The 20137-nt window shown below is 52.1% G+C and overlaps 1 protein-coding gene across 1 annotated transcript in view; it reads right to left on the bottom strand.

Moving 5' to 3' along the window:
- UBR4 (ubiquitin protein ligase E3 component n-recognin 4) overlaps positions 1-20137 on the bottom strand; it is a 131391-nt gene that overhangs the window by 34507 nt on the left and 76747 nt on the right. Inside the window, exons 61-81 of the mRNA XM_019461565.2 lie at positions 18627-18723; positions 17860-17967; positions 17290-17406; positions 16176-16385; positions 14293-14442; positions 12855-13082; positions 12020-12098; positions 11263-11508; positions 10342-10510; positions 9745-9889; positions 9072-9157; positions 8283-8370; positions 7827-8020; positions 5929-6168; positions 5413-5551; positions 4789-4914; positions 4580-4708; positions 3440-3783; positions 1833-1923; positions 1441-1525; positions 1152-1279 (exon numbers count right to left, since the gene is read on the bottom strand). Of these exons, the coding sequence (XP_019317110.2) occupies positions 1152-1279; positions 1441-1525; positions 1833-1923; positions 3440-3783; positions 4580-4708; positions 4789-4914; positions 5413-5551; positions 5929-6168; positions 7827-8020; positions 8283-8370; positions 9072-9157; positions 9745-9889; positions 10342-10510; positions 11263-11508; positions 12020-12098; positions 12855-13082; positions 14293-14442; positions 16176-16385; positions 17290-17406; positions 17860-17967; positions 18627-18723 (3199 nt within the window). The remainder of the gene's footprint in view (positions 1-1151; positions 1280-1440; positions 1526-1832; positions 1924-3439; positions 3784-4579; positions 4709-4788; positions 4915-5412; positions 5552-5928; positions 6169-7826; positions 8021-8282; positions 8371-9071; positions 9158-9744; positions 9890-10341; positions 10511-11262; positions 11509-12019; positions 12099-12854; positions 13083-14292; positions 14443-16175; positions 16386-17289; positions 17407-17859; positions 17968-18626; positions 18724-20137) is intronic.

The raw sequence follows: 20137 nt of genomic DNA, 5'->3' as shown, positions 1-20137 counted from the left end.
TTGCCTCACTCTGGGAAAAATGATGGTCATGTGGGGATGACGTTCCTCTTTAATCAAGTACTGATTTTACTGGCTGACAATGAGCTCTGAGGGGAAATAAACCTTCTTCAAAGGGAAGGAAGATGGGTACCTCAGTCCTGCCTTTTCCGAGGACTGCCTAGGAAGACTGGGTCGAGGAAAATTTACTAAACTGTTCAATATCCAGCTTCCACCCTAGTGCTTACCACTCAGAAAGCAATCTTCCTGCAGTAATGAAGACTCTTCCCACCAAGCGCCCCACCAGGACGGAGCAGGAATCCAATGGCCCAAGGACCACAGAGAGACAGCCTCAGGCATGGCTGAGAGGAAGAACCGTGGCCCGTGTCTTCCACAAGTTGGTCCAAGCAGATCAATCTGGGGCTCAGCTATGGTTATGTTATCTTAGAACAAAAACTTGGCTTTCCTCATTCGCTTAATGATTTACTGAATGGCTAGCGTATGTTAAGTAGCATGCTCTGCATTGGACATAAAAAATACTACAAAACGGACATCCCTGGATTTGAGGTGCTCACAGCCAGCGCAGCAGAGAGCTGGATCTTCTAAGAGGCAGCTAACAAAGAAGGGGGCATCCTACACAGAGAAGATGACAGACAGCCGCAGCTAACATTTACTAAGGGACTAACACAAGCCGGTGTTCCGAGCACATAATCTGTGTTAAGTGACTGATGCCTCCCAACAGTTCAATGTGTTGTATTCCCATTGCAGAGATGGGCAAACCAAGGAGCTGGAGTTAACAACTTGCCCAAAGTCACAAGGCTAGTAAAGAGAAAAGCTGGGATCAGAAATCAAGAAGTCTGCTTCAGAGCCTGGGATTTTCGCCCCTGCACAATACTGCATGCACAAAGGCACAGGGGTGGAAAAGAACACGTGCCTTCTGGGAGCTGTGACTCATCTGATATGACTGGAGAAAGAGCCAGACCTCTAGTAAACCAGCTCGTTCCACGCGTCTGCATTTTCACGTTTATGTGACTCTTGACTTCCCTCTGAGAAACATTCCTTCTCAAAACTCCCAACTCCTGTCTGCTTAACCGAGGCAGAGGAAGCGCTGGTGCCCCGCCAGGGCAGGAAGGGGCTGCCGCCCTCCCTCCCCTCCTGGCCTCCCCGCCCGGTACCTTGTTCTTCTTGCTGGTAGGAGCAGGTGGTTTAATCAGCTTCTGCAAGATCCGCAGACACATGAGGGTAATGTTCTCCACAACCACGGGGGTCTTGATGTTCACCGCCATGAGGAAGAGGCTGAGAGCTGGGGGTAGGAGGGACAGGCTGAGCCGTGGTCACCGAGCACCAAGCCCCGGCTCCAGCAGGGCTGCCCGGGGCAGCCCCTGTCCCACCCCATCTGTGGCCAGGATGGAGCCCAAAGCCCCACCCCCAAAGAGCCCCGAAGCAGACGGGCCCCCAGCTCACCACAGCGCAGCCGCAGCTCCCAGCAGCCGTCCTCCTTCGAGATGGAGTCTGTCAGCAACAGCATCTCATACTGCAGGCTGCTTGCCTAGAAGGCCAACGGGAGGAGACATGGGTAGAGGAGGGTCTGCAGGAGGGAGCCAGGACTGGGGCTTACGTCCAAACTCTGATCAGGGGACCCGCAACTAAAATGTCTGGTACCCGGTGGCGCCACGAGAGAGACAAAGGAGAGCTGGAGACCCCTGCTCCCCCTCTGGCCAACCACCCATTTCTCTTCTCCCTCTGAGGCTGGCTCTGACCTGGGACAGTCACCCCACAGAGACCGGTGGAAAGGAAAGCAAAGGAGCACAGAAGAACAGAGAGAGAGAGGTCAGAGGAGCGGCCGTCCTGCTCACCAGATCAGGATTGGCCCAGTGGCCCTTCAGGGCAGTGGAGACTTTGCCGATGATCAAGTCATTCATTTGCTGGGTGGCTTCTGGATTGTCTCTGAGGAAGCAAAGGCATGGGAGTCCTGTTACCCACCACTGGCCGTGTCCACCTCCCCACCTGAGGAGCTCAGAGAAAAGGCAACCGATGCCCACGGGCCTAAGAGATCAGCCCCATGAGGATCCCCGGGTCTGTAACAAAGAGCCCATCACAGCCGCCTGCCCCGCAGGGGTGACTGAGGGGAGCTTAGCACCAGCACCGAGATCTCCTCCGCGTCCACAGCCCAGGCTGCTGAGTCCCCAGGCTCCAGATCCAGGGGCTTCCTGCCAGGATGGGTCACAACACTTTCCTCGTTTTCTCCACGCACCTCTACTTCAGCTCCCACGAGGCACCCATGGTTCCCACCTACGCCCCACTGTAATGATGTCGACATTAGTCCTAACAACGTAAATTGTACCAGGTCCCTTTCTTGCTTCCTACCCCACTTTCAACAGAACTCAAAGCCCTTACGATAGCCTAGAAGACCCCCCGGGATCTGGCCCCCAGCCACCTCTGGTTCTCCTTCCCCTGCGGCCTCCTTTACTCCACCTGCAGGACCCCTGGCACACCCCGCCGCAGCAGAGACATCTGCGTGGCTCGTCCCCTTACTCCACACGCGTCTCCTCAATCATCACCCCTCAACAGACCTACCCTAGCCACCGTCTTCCACGCGGCAATTCCTGCCACAGTCGGGGCGCCACTGCGGCTTTACCTCCCCTCACAACTGGAATCTCCTGATGCTATACTGTACAAGTATGCTTCTGCAGTTCCCCCGCCTAGACTGAGGGCTACGTGAGGGCAACATTTCCCACTGCACACCCAGAGTCCCAAACAGTGCCTGGCATTCAAAGACAAAGTACACCTGCTAAGCGGGTGAATAAATGAAACAGCAAGAAATGGCTATCCATCACCTAACACGTTCCGGAACCCATGCCACACACTCCGTAGATAAACCACATGCAGCTCTGGTAACTCTTGTTGTCACAAGGTAGGCACTCAACAAACAGGAGTCACCGCCCACGTGAATTATTTCATTCCGTCCTCGCCACAAGCCTTCAAGATATTTACTCATCAGCATTTTTCAGACAAGGAAAACCTTGGCTCAAAGACGTTAGGTAAGCTGTCCGAGGCACAGAGCGTCAGACGCCGCATAATAAGCTCTCGTCACCAGGCTCCACTGCTCCACTGGCCTCCTCCATGGGAGTCTGGAGTCCAAATGCCCAGGCTCCCTTCTCCTCCCTCACCAGAACTCGGACACTCGTTTCCCCAGGGAACCTCAGTGGAACCGACAACGTACAAGCCAAATATTCTATTTACAAGCTAACCTGGTCTCAAATGCTCGCAGAATTCGCTCACCAAGACCCTGGGCATCTCCCCCTCTTCCTCCCTCACAAGTTAGCCAGCCTGTCCAGCAGCAACAAGCACCACACTTTGCACCCCTAAGCTCCCAGCTTCGCTACTACCAGCGGCCACCAACACCCCTCCCCCCCACCACGTTAGGAGTTACCGGGCCCACGATCACGCTGCAGGTTCTGACCGAGTTAGCAGGCACATGAGCTGGCGGACCTCCTCCCGCATGGCCGCAGAGCCTCGGCGAAGATTGTAATCAAAGAGCTCCCGGATAAGGCCCTGGGAGACGAGGATGTGCCTCAGGGCCGGATTGGTGGCCAGGGCCCGGAGCAGCGTGATACAATGTTCTGTGACGGCCGAGGCGCAGCCGTAGCACTTGGTGGAGGATGTGTGGCCACAGCCCAGGACGGATAAGGCGCGGTACTGGCTGGCCGTGAAGGTGGGCTGCACGGAGGTTCGGGACGATTTGGTGGCTGCTTCCCTCTGCTGCAGGTCATATTCCAACAACTCTTTGCGTGAAGCAAAGACTTTCTAAGAGAAAAAAAGATGAAAAAGAAATAAAACAGCAATAAATAAGGAAGAAGAGAAAGTTAACTGGGAATTAGTTTTGGTTTGAAAAAACATTTCACATGCATTATCCAATTTAACCTTTCTGATGACCCTACCGATTAGATACTTTATCCTCATTTTACAGAGAAGAAAGCTGAAGCTTAGGAGGGTTAGCTTGTCCAAGGCAAGTGGCAGAGTCAGAACTCAGCCCCTGAACACAGCACAGGTCCTTAACTCCCACATAACGCTGTCTCATAAAGAACAAACACGAAGATCAGAGATGTCGGCCCATATAGCAGAGACAGCTGTGGATGGGCCAGGAACCGGCTTGTCTGCGTGCGGCCAGCCTCCCATTCCATGGACATTAGGTTGGTAACATTCCATCATTTGCACGGCCCACCCTGGCTGACTGGAGTCGGTGAGCCCTGCCCTACCAGCCTGCACACGTGGCCTTTCAGAAAAGGGGGGAACAGAACCTTGACAGCTGGTTTTTTAAAACTAGCAACCCCTCTACTAAAAGATGGGTTCTAAATGGGCCAAGGAAAGCACATCTAATAATGTCACTCTCAATCTTCTGGAACAAACTCAGGTCTCTGCCAAGCACCAGAAACTACAACGGGAGAGAAGCTGAATGGTGCGGCCACTCGGGACCCTGCCTTTTCAGATCGGGCAAGGGCAATCCAAGACTCAAAGTGCCGGAGGGGGACAGCAGGACTGCTCTGAAAACCTCACTGGTAATGCTCCACGGAACACTCCAGAGGGGCTCCCGCTTCTCTACCTGGATGATTTTGGAGAGCTCGTCGAAAGAGTTCTTGCAGTCGCCACAGTACTCCTGGGCCAGCTGCAGGATGTACCGATTGACACTGGCGGAGGTAGAACTGATGCCCCCGGCCGTCCCCGAGTCATCCTGCAACCCAAGAGGCAAGTGGTCAGTCTTCTGCTTCTGCCCCGGAGCCCTCTCCAAATGCCCCTCTAGCTCGGGGTTACCTGCGGCTTCTCGGGGGCCGCCTCGTTCACTTTGCAGAGCAGGTTCTCCAGCTGTGGCCGATGTCCCATCAGCTGGTGATAGACTCGGTCGGCTTTGTCCAGAAGCGTATTGATGTTGGAAACAGCCTAGCAGGAAAAGACAGGGGCGGGCGTGAAGGCTTTTCCTTGACTAATCCCAATTGCTAACCGTTTTCTGAAACATTTCCTACAGGTCGGGTGCTTTTTCATGCACTCGTTATCTCTATTCCTCCTAACGATCCGGAACCAGCCCCTGGATGCACTGCCACTGAGACCAGGCCAACAGCTGCAGTATGAAGGCGTCTGTGGAACAAACGCAAGGCACTCGTCCGACTTCTTTCTGCTTTTCCAAATCTGAAGCTGCTTGTCTGCTGGGACACTCTAGTTCACTACCAACCAACACTTCCCAGGAGTCACACATAAACCACGTGTTCCAACGAACCGCACGCCTCTATCTGCTGCCACCCTAAAGCCGGGCCCCGCAGACAGTGCCTGAGCGGAGGAAGATTGGCGCCAGAAGGAAAAGCCCGCCGTCCTCCGCCAGCCCTGCTGCCCAAAGCTCAGAGCAAAGCCACTGCCTTGAGTCGAGGGCGGATGCAGCCTCACCTTCTTCCGGTCTTCTTCATTCTCGATGGGATCTACCGCACAGCAGGGCTTGGCATAGAGCATGAAGTCGAAGCGAGCGTATTTGCAGAAACCACAGGCATTGCAGAGGAAGGGATCCTTTTCGTCGTAGTTGATGGACCTGAAGAACCAAGGCGTTCGGGTCAGGGGGCAGGAGAGGTTCAGTGGCAGGGGGTGGGGGGGGCGACCGTGAGATGGACGGCGCCACCCGCGTACCCTGGAACCGTGCAGGGATGACGACAGCTGAGGGTGACTTACACAACCAGGTGACAAGAAAGGAAGACCTGCAACCAGACCCAGGGACCCCCGCTCCCCGCCTACCACAGGACAGGCGCGCGCACACCTACACGCGCACCGCTCTTCCATCCCTGGACTCCACACGCCCACAGTCCCCTAATGATCACGAGGGCACCAGACACTGGAACCCTGCCCACACTGAGGCTCTTACAGGGAAATATAAGGAACGTACACGGCCCTGGCCCGGCAACACTCCCTCACCTGCATTTGTGACACTGGTAGACGTTCTCTCCACAGTTGCCGCAGACCCCCGGGTTGGCAGGGACCGAGGCGCTGCAGCGCGGGCACTGCAGGGTCTCTGTGGAGGCCTGGTAGTTTTCATAGAAGTCCGCAAACTCGATCATCAGGTTGGAGGCCACGATGGGCAAGGGCAGATCGATCTTCACCTCTGTCTGCCCGGGGGTCAGTTGAACCTTCTTGGCTTTGTGCCAGCGAGCCGGCCTACGAGAGATGGTGTCAGACAGAGGGGCAGGGGGCCTGAGAGCCGCCTGTTTACCCCTCAGAGATGGTCTGAGGAGACAAAGAGTAAGGCTGTCCCCATGTATTCTTCTAAGGCAGTGGTCACTCTAAGAAAAGGTGATCTGGAGAATAATAGCAACCAAATATAAAGAAAATCTTCCCACTGCTCTTTATAAAAAAGGATGTTAACACTCAAGTGCTTTAAGATGTTACACAGAATGACTTTTCAGATCCTAGAAAAACAACGAAGCACGCACCAGAGAGAGAGACTACTCTAAAATTACGCCACACTAAAACCTAAGATCCCAAGAGGTACCATGAACTATGTGCCATGTGCCAAGCAGAGGGAAAAAAAAAAAAAAAAAGGCATGTAGTAATTTAGGGTAATCACATTAACTACAGGTAACATTTATTAAGCACTTCCTACGTGCTAGGCTCCATTCTCGGCAGTCTACATACACTAAACCAAACTACGCAACTGGTCCCACACCAGAAAGACAGACAGTAGAGCTGGGGTGCGAGCCCACGGTCTCATCGCGGGTTCTGAGCGCTTCACCGGCAGCTGCACGGACTCTACGCAACAGGAAATGAAACCCACCTCCTCCAGAAGGGGAGCGGGCCATCCGCATTAGCAGCTTTCACTTGCACGTGACCAATGTGAACTGCTCTCCAAAGGAAGAAAACTTCCTGTCGGCCAAGCTCCCCGTGGCCGTTTGCTGATGTGGTCCAGCCTAGCTTTGTTCTGCCCCTTAGAATAATACCAATACTTCCATTCCGTGCAGAACAGCCCTGCAAGTCTTCCTACTTAAGCAGCACCTCCCCATGTCCTCTGCCCAACAGCCACGCCAGAGATTTCAACAGATCTGTCTCTGTGGGTCAACACTGTAACCCACACCGGTGCCTTCTTTGGCCCACATATGACGTGCCCCGATTCAGACACCACGACACATGAGCTAGAAAGACCAAACATAGGCAGATACAAAAGGAAGGTGTGGGGCGCCTGGGTGGCTCAGTCAGTTGAGGGTCCGACTTCGGCTCAGGTTATGATCTCACGGTTCGTGACTTTCAGCCCCGCGTCGGGCTCTGTGCTGACAGCTCAGGGCCTGGAGCCTGCTTCAGATTCTGTGTCTCCCACTCTCTGCTCCCTCCCTGCTCACACTCTGTCTCTCTCTCACAGATAAATAAAGATTTAGAAAAAAAAAAAAAAAAAAAGGAAGGTGCAACATATCAATATAAGGCCTCCGTACTAGAGAAACTTCTTAAGGAATACTGCCTCTCTGTGAGCAAGCAAACATCATCTTAATCCAAGAAACGACAAGTATTTCCCAGTATGGGTTTTAACCCCAGAACTGCCCTGATTAACACAGGTAGAAGCCTGCAGTCCCCTCACTCAGCTTGCTCTCTCAGAGGGCAGACTGCTCAATTGCTCCCTCAGACCCCAGGGGCTCCACCGGACGGGCCAAAGAACCTTTGTCGACATTAGGAAACGGTGTTTCAATTTGTCCCCAGCCCTGACTGAAGTGGAAAGAGAACATACCAGGCCTCTAGGGGATGTGCTGCTTCACCCTATTCCAGCAATCAAAAGCAACAGCTGGTGTTAAGCCTTACACGGCCCCTCCCCAAGACTGAAGAGCCCGTACTTGTTCTTCAACTCCACGATGGCCTGCACAGTCCGGTTGTTGTAATACAGGTTGACAGTCCGCACCATCTTTGTTCGTTTCAGATCCCCGATTTTCACCGTCACTTTGCTGATGGTGTGGCTGCCGATGAGCTTCACGACCTGCTGGGTGGTGGTGTACCGCGTGTCCACTTTGATGGAAGACAGCTTGATATACTAAACACAGGAGGACACAAAACAGTGTATCGGTTCAAGGCCACCGGCTCATCCTGCCTTCTTCAAAACTGATCACTGTAACCCACTCTTCAACCACGGATGACACTTCTATCTGAGGTGGTAAGCGTGGCAGGTAAGCATTCATACCACTGGTGACCAACCGTCGGGAGAGGAACACCTATGTGGCAACAATCAATCTCTGAACGAGAAACCCACTGGCCCTGCAAGCCTCACCACTGCCCACGTTAAAGACGGCACTTACACAAAACGGCACCTCTGGATTATTACACACCAGGCAGGGATCGCTCTCCAGGTAATAGCCATCAAATTCCACTAAGCCAGACAAGGTGCTAAGGAAGAAACCAGTCTCAGCATAAGGAAATTTTCATTTTAGAAAGCACCGAGCTTCACAAAGAAGCCATGAACGCGCCACGGCGACATTCCCTAAGGCGAGCCCCACCCTAGTAAGAACACAGGGAAATGCAAGAAATCCCAACAGGACTTAGACGTCACAGGAAGGACATGTCAACCAATCAGCCCTAGATGTTTCCTACTTCTGAGCCATCCTGAGGTCAGAGGAATCCTAAAAAGCTACATCAATATTTGACTCAAAGCAGAGTCACAATTAAATTGACCAAAAATCATTGAGTTGTATACTTTAAAATAGGTGAATTTCGTGATATAGAAAGTATACCTCAATGAAGTTTAGAAGAAAAGAGAACAGTCGTTATTAAACCAGGGAAATAATAGCTGCTAGTTTAACTGATACTCTTTCAAAAGTTGTTTTAACCTAGCCATTTTCTGTACACTCATCTGATTTAGACTCAGACCCTCGAAGTAGGAAACATTCTCAAATTACTGCTTCCCAAAATCTAATCGAGCAGTTACATTTTGAGTGCCCTGGGTGTGCAAGGCTCCAGCTACGAGGAGGGATTCGAAGACCAACTAGACAGAGGCGTACTGATTCTTATGTAGGAGCTAACCAATGTGGAGACGGCAACTGGGCCTGATTGACGGAGCTTCAGTTAGGGAGAAGGCAGAACGGGCCCACCTGTAAATGTTGGAGTTGGGGTGGTTGGTAAGAATATGGTTTTGAGTCCGCAGAATCTCCACAGCCTTCTGGGAATATTCCTTTAACTGAAACAGAAGTTAATAAAAGACCAGAGTTAAAGGCCAAGGGAAAGTCTTCCTGGAAAAGACTTCTGTCTCCTGCTATCTAGTTGATACCGCCCAAGAAATACCAGGCTTTTCAGCCCCAGTGCAGAATCACACAAGGCTGGGCCTAATTCCTAGTCATTTAAAGGATTCTGTCTTCTCTACAAGTTTCCACAGACTTAGGGACAGTCACCTTTTCAGACCCTGTGGACAAAGACCGTTTTTATTCCCATGGAGAAGTCACGAAATGATTATCCGACTGCAGAGACACTTTTAGGGATGCCATCAGGGCAGCCAGGAAAACGAGGGGGATACCTTCTTTCCTAAAACAACTTTAAATAGGTTGCATTTTCCTCCCCACCTGATCTCCTTCTGCTGGCTAAGCCAAATTCAGCCTGTGCTTATTTGCTAGTATATGTTATCTTGTGGCATACGTGTTGGGAGTGCTTAACATAGATCTAAAGAGATTTTACAGGTGTGCCCCCCATGTGGGACGGTCAGAATGTTAACTCAAGGGAAAAAAGGTCAAACATGGCTAGATAGCCCCCTGACTATACATCAATTGTTACCTTCTTCTCCGTTTGTGGGGTTTTCAAGGAGAAATACCCTAGCAGGTCCACAAACTGGGCAGCCTTACGACCATAGGCTGGCAGTTCTGGCCATATGGACCACATCAGATCTAGCAGGAGCTCCTGTTGCGATTTGCTGGAGTTTCTGTAGATAAAGGACAGTTCGTATTACCAAGCAGCAGAAAACCCTGGAGTTCCTTTTATTTATCAACAATGCCCCGTTGCTGTTTCTGTAGCTGCATCTCCCTCCCCACAAGCAGGGGTTAAGTTCAAGCCGTTCTGCTGTTCTTCTGACAGCAGATCCTAACAGGTGCATCTTCAGAAGGTGGCCTGAAGAGTCAAGCCTGGTCACTTTACAAACTCCAAAATACAGCCTTCTCAGAAAAAAACGCAAGCATCTCTTGCTTACGACATCAGTTTAATGGCTAAGAACGGCTAACCTCATGAAGACACCTGTAACAGTCAAGAGGATCCAGACCGATATAAATACCGAGACTGAAACCGTGAGCATGTAACGTGAAGCCAAGACAGAACCACATCGTCCACTCGGGTGCTGGACCCATGCAGACCCCGCCAAAACCTAGCCCCGGACCCCACCTGTAGATATGCAGCGTCAGACAGTGCGCCTGCCAGCGCACTGAGGAAGAATTGGACTCTAACAGGAAGCAACGCAGGAACTGAACCAAGGTCTCCTTATCTGCGAATTTGTTCAGCTGGTTCACCAGAGCCGTGCACAGCTGGTCCTCCTGGCTGCCTGAGCTCTCACCTGCAAGATCAGGGCGGGACTGAGGACTGGAGACCAGGAAACATGGTCTAGGGTCCTACAGCCAGTGACACCAGATGGAGAGGGAGGGGATTCTGTCCATGTCTAAGAGTTTCAACTAAATGGTTTTAATTTGAGAACAACTTTCAGTTGTTTACTGGAGAACCAGAAGGCCAGCCCCAAATGAGACAGACGTGCAATAACGCCACCAAAAAGGCACAGGAAAAAGGGCCGACGCAAGCCTGGCACCGAACAAACACGGCTACATCAGAGATCCGTTGCCTAAAACATCTACCTGTATCATTAATTGGGAGAACGTAAACCACCTCCCCTGCTCTGCTGATCACCGGTCTCAGGCCTCCGAGAACCATGAAAAGCAGTGAAAACAGAAAGGCTTCTGCCTTTTCGATGGTAGGGAGTCCACTAAAACAGCTTCCATTTGTGGGGCATTTAACAGTTCACGAGGTGCATTTACGAGCATCATTTAACACTGACAACCTCCTCACACAGCAAGTGTGATTTATTATTTCATGGAAAAACAAACTTGGCTTACTAAAAACAGTGCCCTTTGGCCTTTCCTTGGTACGGAAGTCACAAGCTTAAGGTGTAAAGGAAAATAAAACCAAAACTAGACACTAGAGGGCATCTGAGTTTTAGGTCCCTAGCGCATCCGGGTGAAAGCCCTTCCTGAAAGGAGCATCAACAGTGTGCTCCAAGAGGAAGCAGAACACATCACCCTGGTCACAAACGCTTACCCTCTTTCTCCTTTTCCTTTTCTTCTTTCTTGCTCTTCTTCGTGGACGACTTGGACTGTGTCGTGGCTTGTCCAGAACTGGCAGCCACAGGCGCCGAGGAGGAGGAGGCAGTGGAGGAGCCCGCGGAGGCCGCCAGAGCGGCGAGGACTTTGCTGCCGCACAGGGCGCAGGACAGCAGCTGCAGCAGCACCGGCGACACCCCCTCGTCCACCAAGAAGCTGACTTGGAGGAGGAAGTACAGGACGGCTGTGGGCAGAGGAGACTGGGGCTCGGTTCTGAGACAATTACCACGGACTTCCCCATCACGGGAGCCGTGTCTGCACCCAGCCAGGACCGGCCCCGTTCCCACCAGCTTGCTTTCCGAGGCTGCTCTGCCAGATGCCGCCCAGAACTCGTGCCCGCTGCAGAAATACCTCACAAATGTCCAAACAGCTACCTCGAGATCGACTCTCAGCCCCCACTTCTTCGAAGAAGACGACTCTCTAGACCCCACCGCCTCCTCTTTAGTTTTAGCTCTACAATCTGGAGGTCAGCTACTCCTACTCTGTGCCCCCAGAGCACCCCAAATTTTGTCTCTGACCCCGACCGCTCCTAAGTTTTGACTTTTCTTCTCAGCTAGGCAGAGTTCTAGCTACGTGTCTCGCTCACGGTTTCGTCTCCGGCATCCAGGCCAGTGCTTGGCACACAGTGGGCCTCACTACCTAGTTCTCAAAGGGACGACGAAGTAACAGCAGCCCGGAGGAGCTGCACTGCTTACAGTCGTCTTTGATGCAGAACTTCTGCCAGTTGACGGTGCGCTGGGCAGCAATTTCCGCACAAGCTTTCAGGTGCTCCATCTGAAATGGAAACCAATCCGCGGAGGTGAGCAGCCCCGCCAGGCAGCCCGCACTTGAGGGGTCACCGCCCTGACTCCAGACTGCATACTGAGCACAGCCCCCTGTGCACGGCTGCTGACCCCGTGCCCCGGGTTCCCCAAGTGCACACGCCGCAGCTCTCGCGGAGCCTCCTCCGTGCCACACCCTCCACACAGACACCCTTTGTTTACAGGGACCCCGCAGGCCGCTCAGTAACACAGCAGGAGAGAGAGACACCGTGACGGTAAACTACGACCCAGGTTACTTTGCCCTTTCTTTCCCGCACTCCCACCTTTTCTTTTGCTAAAAGCACCCCAGGAAGGACCCTAGCTCAGAAATACAGAACACCGAAGACGTCCTCTTCTAGGTGCTCCTATGCGATTATTCAATTTGCTCCCCAAAGTCCAAAGCGCTTTCAGACAGTAACACATCGCGTCTTTAGTGATGAAGGACAGAACTCAGAGGTGTGCAAATTTCTGGTGGAGCCAGCGACGCTGGTCATGACTGGTCACGCCACGACTCGTGACATCAGGCGGGAGTGGGAACGGTGGTGGGGAAATCTCAGACCCTGACGCCAACTGCACCGGATGTACAGCACCGCGGATTCGCCCCGAGCTCAACTGCGGCCTTAACGTCCTCTAACTGCTTAAAAGCCCCGTTCTGCTCCATCCTGCCGCCTCGCCGGCCGAGCCGCATCACCCGCCCTGTCTGCCCCACCGTGCCCCCTCACCCTCATACCAGGCTGATGAGCGTGTCGTACTGCAGGGCGGAGCCTGAGCTGGCTGTAACCACGCTTGCCCGGAGGAATATCCCCTGTTCCTCCAGCAGCTTCTTGATCCCACGCACATGGGAGTCCAGGGTGTGCAGATCCCGGAGCTGGCGGTACTTCTCCTTCGATCCGCAGATGAAGAGCAAAAGTTTGCGGACTTGGCGACGCACAAACGGAGTCTGCTGGATCATCAGGTACTTGAGGGGAAAAGCAACACAAAAAGTCAATGACTCAGGAACTGTGACAGCAGTGACACCCCAGGTGGTCATGAACCGTCATTAAAAATTGGTAAGAAACACAGGCTAAGCTATTTCCTCACGGCCAAGCCGGCCTCCAGTTAACCGCGGTATTCCTTACAGAAACCAGAAGAAAGGCAGGCATGGAAAGACAGACGTCAGAGAGGGGAAAACAGCCATATCCCCACTCCCCTACTGGAACCCTTTGGAATCTCCAGGGAAGCTGGCCCCCACTCCGGCCCACCCAGAGTGAAATGATCAAGAAAACAAATTCAGAATCTGTCTTTCTGGTCAAAGAGGTGCGGAAACCTGAAATCGTCATCTGGGGTTTGCTAACAGGTCACTCTTCCCAGAGTTAATCTCAAGCTTGCTGTGATGATGGCTAATCTTAAACTACCAAATCTCGGTGGTCCCAGACCTGCCCCACCACACACCGCCCTGCAATGGCCGGTCCAGAAGCACACTAACCACACTGCCTCTCTGCCAGCCGGCTCCCCCTCCGGTCCCGCCAACAGCGAACAAAAAGGCACGACAGAGGGCAAGAGGAAAAAGCACCGGCTCCTTCCTGTCTGCCTGCTATCCTGGCAACAGCCCTTCACGCTGGCAGCCTCCGTCATTTCTTCAGTATCCAAGGACAAACCAACTACAGTTGGTTCTGATCATCAGCTTCTTTGTATACTTCCAGAATCGACCGCACCGCGGCCCCTCAGAGTTCCCAGGGCACCGGAAGCAGCACCCCCACCTCGGGCCCACCCAGCTGACTCCTCTTCACATGCCGGTTTCTGGTGGCTGCTTCCTGTATTCACTGTCTCTGGCTTCCCTTTTTTTCTTTTCTGGTTTTCCAATGGTGGTTCAAGCAATCCCCTATGTTAAAATCTCTCCGTAACTACTATATTCTCTATTTACCAGAATTCAAATTTTTAAACTTGTCTGTTCCTACCATACGCAGAAAGAGTTAAATGTATGGACTTAAAATCTAGAGCCACGGCTTGCTTTGACAGCCATCTTCCACAGCTTCACCACACGGGACACCCGGGCAAGATCAACACAGTGTGAGCGGCGCTGCTGGGGGCAACGCCTCCTGGGAGCGAGGACAGAAGGGGGCCATGAAGACTGTCACAGCCAGTATGTCCTCTCCTGGAATGGCACGCTGCCTGGGGCCTTCACTTACCTCTGAGAGAAAGTAAAACCAAGAATGATCAAAGACAGGAGGGGGGATTCGAGAGTTGGCATCGGCGATCTTCTTGATTTGGTAAGGAAGCCGCAAGACCATCTCTGTTAAAAGCTGAGTGTAGGCCTCAAACACATCAGCAGCATGACCCTGGAAGGAGAACACCTGTGTAAGAACCCGTGACGGGCGGTTTTCCATGACCACAACTAGGAAAAAGGCTGGCTTGCTGCTCGTTAGGTATAGCTTATGTTGGAATTAGCAAATGGCACCTTTCAAATGGGAACCATCGCTGTCTGACAGTTGAGTTTGAAACCCAGCAAAACCCCAGGCTCCTGGGGGCAACCTTGTTACATGCAAAGGTTGCATGTACATCTGGACACAGATCTCGCTTGTCTTGAAAGTTCTAACATTTCACTCTGTGGGTTTTGATGCTGACTGGCTGTGCTCTGCTTGACACAAAAACTCAACTTCTAAAGGGAAAAAATGGAAAAAAACAGTGGTGAGGAAGGATTCCTGACTTCCTACAAGAGATGCACTCCATTCCCTAGATCCACAACCTTCTGCTATAACAAAAGACATTTCAGTAAAGCAAGGCAGCCAGATCACTAAACACACATCCCCTGGAGGCAGGGCAACTGAGGGCTGTGGGGATGGCGGAAGCGGCAGATACCCTGCGGGCTGTGTGTTTCTCTGGGCAGAGCCTGCAGGAGTCTGGGCCCAACGTGTCTCGTGTATTCAATCGCCAGTTACTCATCGGTCCTTTGCCAAGCACAGGAGGTGCAAATAAGGGGAAGACTCCACATGTGTGTACAGGGTGCTCTGGGGACCCGGGGAAAGGCCATCTCCATCCGACCTGGTAGCAGGGAAGTGTGTGTCGGGGAGGTTGTTCCCAGGATCCAGCGCGTGAGAGCCAGGTCTTGAATAAGGACTAGGAATTAGCTTAGAGGGAAAGGAAGCGACGCAAAGGGAAAGAAGTTCAGAAAGACAGCAGGTAGGAAAGTGGCGTGCCACATCTGGGGAAAGGCACAGGTCAGGGGGGCCACGTGCCAGGATGCATAGTGACGCAGCTGAAGAGTTAGGTAGATAGTTGGGTTCTCAGAGAACTTTTTGGCCTAAAAGTTATGGAAGACCAGCAAAGGGTTAAAGAGAAGGACACAATGAGGTTCACATTTTATGCCTATCCTATCCCTGAACTATTCAAAGCAGTTCGGCATGTGCAGCGGGGAGCACAGCGGGTGCCGACCGCAGAAGGCCACCGCCCAGATGCAGACGGACAGCAGTGGTCAAGATGATGAACACAGAATGGGCACCAGTGTGCACTTGGCGCCGGGCTTTACTGTGTCACGCCACTCAGCGCTCACGACAACCCACACAGCTGACCCTACGTGGAGCGTCATTTCCCCGCGTGCAAACTGAGGCTCATTAAGGCCAGACGGAACCTGCCCGACCTTCGGGGCTGGGAAGTGGGAATGCTGGTTCCCAAACTCACCTGACCAGAAAGCCCATCTTCTAAACAAGCCCGCTGAAGGGGCTCTGACAACCGCAGGGGGAGTCTGACATACACAGCAGGACACGGTCACTACCAACATTGCCCTGTGCCTTCTCACCTTTTTCTAAGGAGCTTCACGTGCAAGGACGCATCTGTCTGATTTCACTCAGTTCCCCGGCTTTACAAAGGGCAGGAGTCTGCACCCCAGTAGATCAGGAGGAGTGGTCGTTCACTAAATCATGCCGAGAGTAACCCCTGCCCCCCCGCCCCACACCCTCTCCGAGGAACACAGGCTGCCTCCAGCAGGCTCCCTGCCCTGGCTCCTTGGGCCCTACTCACAGAGAGCAGAGAGGAGGAGGGCAGGAGCCGCTCTACATCCAGGGAGAGGCCTCACCTTCACGTACTGGCGGAGGAAGAACGGGCTCATGTCAGGTGGGGATGACGTCGTGTGTGGCTTCAGCAGCTGGCTGGTAGCCACGGGCTCCTCGTCGTTCTGCTGGCTCTTCCAATAGTCCAGCAGGGATCTGAGCACGTGTAGGCAGTAGTCCACAGCACCGGAGCTCAGCAGGGCCGCTGCCGTGGCACTGGAGATGAGGGAAGAGGACTGGGGAAAAGAGAGAAGAGGTCAGGGTGGCTCGTGAAGCAGCTGGAGGCAGCGGGGAGGAAACGACGGTGACGTTCTCAGAGTGGCAGTCCAGGGACTGAGCTCATCTCGGGCCAGAGGTCCCCCGACTAACTCAAACACCCCCCAGCTCTTCCCAACAACGGCAGGTTCCCAGCTCTACTCCCCCCACACCCCTGCCAGAGGCCAAGGGGGCACGGGCTAGGTAACCTCTCTACCGGGAAGGGTGGGTTTCCTTCTTCCCTGGGCAACGAGAAAAGCGGCCCATTTCAAGGGGAGGGAAAACTTTCCACCGTGAGCACCGGATAGCACCCCCACCCTCCCAGTAGGGGCTCTCTCTACAGAACCAGCTTCTGAAGGAGATGGGGTAAGTAATCACATGAATAAAAAAGCAGGGGAAAAGCCACTGTAAATAAAACCATTAGGAGAGCCTCGCAAATCCCAGCAAACCCCACAGCTCATAAGCTCATTAAGATTGGATGCAGTTCAGCCTCCATTTCCACCTTCTCTGCTTTGTGTTAATCTCCTTTCCACCACGCACACGCTGCTTTCTCTCTGCTTTATTACCATACCTCATAGCAACATACAGTAGGGGAATCCTCTTAGCCACCCTGCGTCGTGCAGAATAGCCCCCTCCTTTCAATAATGGAACTTCCAAACCCTGTAACCGCTCCACTTGGAAGGACTGTTGGCAAAGATCAGGACTTGGAAGGTATTCTGAACAAGGTGGAAGCTCTGCTCTTGAAGAGGTGACAGCTTAGAATCTGTCTCCTCTAGAATGACAACAGACAACGGCCTTATTCTAACTAACTGTGCCCTCAGCCCCAGCATCAACCCGACAATCCTCTTTCCTTTCCACACACCCATATGCTCAAAGCGACAGTACCTCGCATATGGAAGACTTGGATCCAGATTTGGTCCGGGACATGAAGACGCTCAGGAGCCTCATTACCACTAGATGGACTTCATTCAGGGCGCTGCGCTCATTCTTCCTGGACACGTCCTGCAGGCAGAAGCAGAGCCCAGAAGCCCCCGTTTACCTTAAGCCCGAAGCCTCCTCTCAACAAGACTCCTTCCAGCCTACGTGTTCTTCACATGGAGTCACAGTCAAAACAAGCTCCGATTATCGGTGGACCACACCTGGATCAGCTAGAGCCTGCTACGCTTAAGAGCCCACGTTCAGATACAAGGAACTAATTTCTTGTTTTCAGCTTGGGGAACTACAAAAGGTCTGTGGGGGCAGAGACTTGGTCTGTTCCTCATTTACGTCCGGACCTAACAGGAGGCCTGGGCCAACGCAGGCCTACTGCTTTTGTTGAATCACCGGAACCGGAGCCCTCCTGTTCAGGCGGTGCCCCCCGGAAATGAAGTGAAGGCTCCTCTAGGGGAAGGATGGCAGGCTGGAAGGACCTCAGCCCGTGCCTGTTCCTGACACAGTGGGACTCTCCAATCTTACCTTTTTGTCCATGCCCAGTTCAGCAATTAGCTGGGAGAGCAGGTTGTCCAGGGCTCCCTTGTCTTTCTCGTCTTCTCCATCCAGATCTGTAGTGAGCATCAGAATGACCTGGAAGTCAACAGAGAGGTAAAACGTGAGGACCGGTACCCTAGAGGACGACTCTAACACAAGGTGTTTCGGAAGAAACCCCGATCCTCCTGACGCCCCTGTCAGTCACAACTATGATCCACGACAAGGTCCTAAATCTCGAGGTAGCCGAAGGTGAAGTGTCCAGAGTTGGAAGAGTCGAATTTTGGTATACGCCACACGTGGCATCACAGAAGGCGTTTTGCAAACAGTCTGCAAACCAAATCAACTAAACTACGTTATAATCAACCAAAGTGGCTTGACGGGGGGCAGTGTGCCGTGCCCAAAGTAAAGAGCTCTCTGCCTAAGACGAAGGCAGTTAGTGCGAGAACAGCTAGCAGACCACATTCCAACACTGTGTTAATACAGACTCACGTACACCGAGCATCTGCGGAGCAGACATCTGCTCCCAGCTCTGTCAGTAACTAGCTGGAGGACTTGCAGACATCTTTTTAAATTCTCCGATCCCTGGCCTTTTCACCTATAGAATTTAGGGCTAAAACTTGCAGTTCAAAGCTGCATTCCATTATTCTATGACCTAACACCAAACAAGGCCTTACAGAGCCTCTAGGAGAGACACGTGAACACGCCGAAGGATGGTCCGACCACAACGTGACAGACCCGGGTGAACCGAGGGATACCTGCATGTACGGGATGGCCCGGACGCCTCCAACATTTCGTAACTGGGGCAAGGTCTGCAGTAGTCTCTCCAACAGCATCAGACGGACCATGTGCAGCCTAAAAGGCCAAGGAAAATACATGAAATGTGAGCCAGTTCACAACCACTAACCGGCCGAATATAGTTCTTTCCTCCTGCCACCAAGGTAAACAAGGAGCCTACTGCTTCGGAATGATCCTAGCATCGGCAAAATGTTCAGAGACGCCTGTTTGGTATACCAGCAACACAGGGGAAATCTCGCTCCGTTAAAAGGAACAAACTATTCCAAAATACAACTGATGGCCCTGAAAACCTGCTGCAGGAGAAGTTGCAAATATGTCTCAAGCAATCGGGCCCTAGTTGTTCTCAGTAGCAAAATCACACCTTCAGTATGGTGCACTCTATGGCTTTTTCCAACACATGGCCCCATTCTGCCTCCAGGCATGATCTTCTGGGATTCCTCCACCTGCAAAGTCTGCATCATCCAGTTGCACAGTGGTCCAGGCCTTTCTTTTCCTTGCTTCTCAAGTCCTCAGGAAGGCCCAGCACCGCTTTACCTTCTCCACTCCCCCATCATTTTTCCTAGCGTAAAATCCAATTTCAACACCGCCCTTTCCACTGGACCCATGAGCTCTCCCACACATTCAGTTAGGCACTAACTAGCCTTCTTCATCTGCATACACGGCTGGGCTTCCCTATCATATGCGTACCTCTGGGTCTCTTGTGAATATGCTATTTCAAGACACGACCAAAATGAAAATTAATTTATTAGCATCTTATTAGACAGGCCGGTCGGCAGTCTCATCTAACACACAATCTTACACCGATTAAGAGTGCATCTGCTGAGTTAATGGATTCGCTCTCACAATACGTAAATTGATCTTGCTTCATTTTACTTTACAGACTGTGTATAACAAGCCGTATGCCTACATACACGTAAAAAAGTGATTTTCAGGTATTAACATACCCCAAGAGATATCCAGAATATTTTCAAAGTAGTAAAAGTTTGAACCTAAGTATGGGGTCTTACTTGAATGATAAATGACCATGATTCCAAAAATAACTCAAAGGAATGAGCTAACAGTCCTTCAGAATACAGTTACACCTAAAACCTCACTTATGCATCCGAGAACAAAGCAAGCTGTGTGGGGAGCACAAATGAGTAAGAACTGCTCAGGAATGTACAAGACATAGCAAAGAAAGTAAGATGATGGTAGCAGTTCAATACTTGCAGGATAAAACACAGCAAGCTTTGCGATGGGATTAAAATCTTCAGATACGCAGAACATACTTGTGAATACACATGTATGAAAGAAAAGTAAACAAAATGAGCAGAGTCTGGACCTGGACCAAGATGCTGTCAGACTGCTGGCTTTTCACTCTTAAATGGGAAGCCTAACAAACAAAGGGGGTGCCTGGGTGACTCAGTCAGTTAAGCATCTGACTCTTGATCTCAGCTCAGGTCTTGATCCCAGGTTCGTGGGTTCAAAGGCC

This window comes from Panthera pardus, unplaced genomic scaffold, assembly GCF_024362965.1.
Source record: "Panthera pardus isolate Hobbes unplaced genomic scaffold, ASM2436296v1 HiC_scaffold_11, whole genome shotgun sequence".
NCBI classification, from domain to species: Eukaryota; Metazoa; Chordata; class Mammalia; order Carnivora; family Felidae; genus Panthera; species Panthera pardus.
The sequence above is the reverse complement of the archived record's forward strand: the minus strand, read 5'-3'. Positions and strand labels throughout refer to the sequence as shown.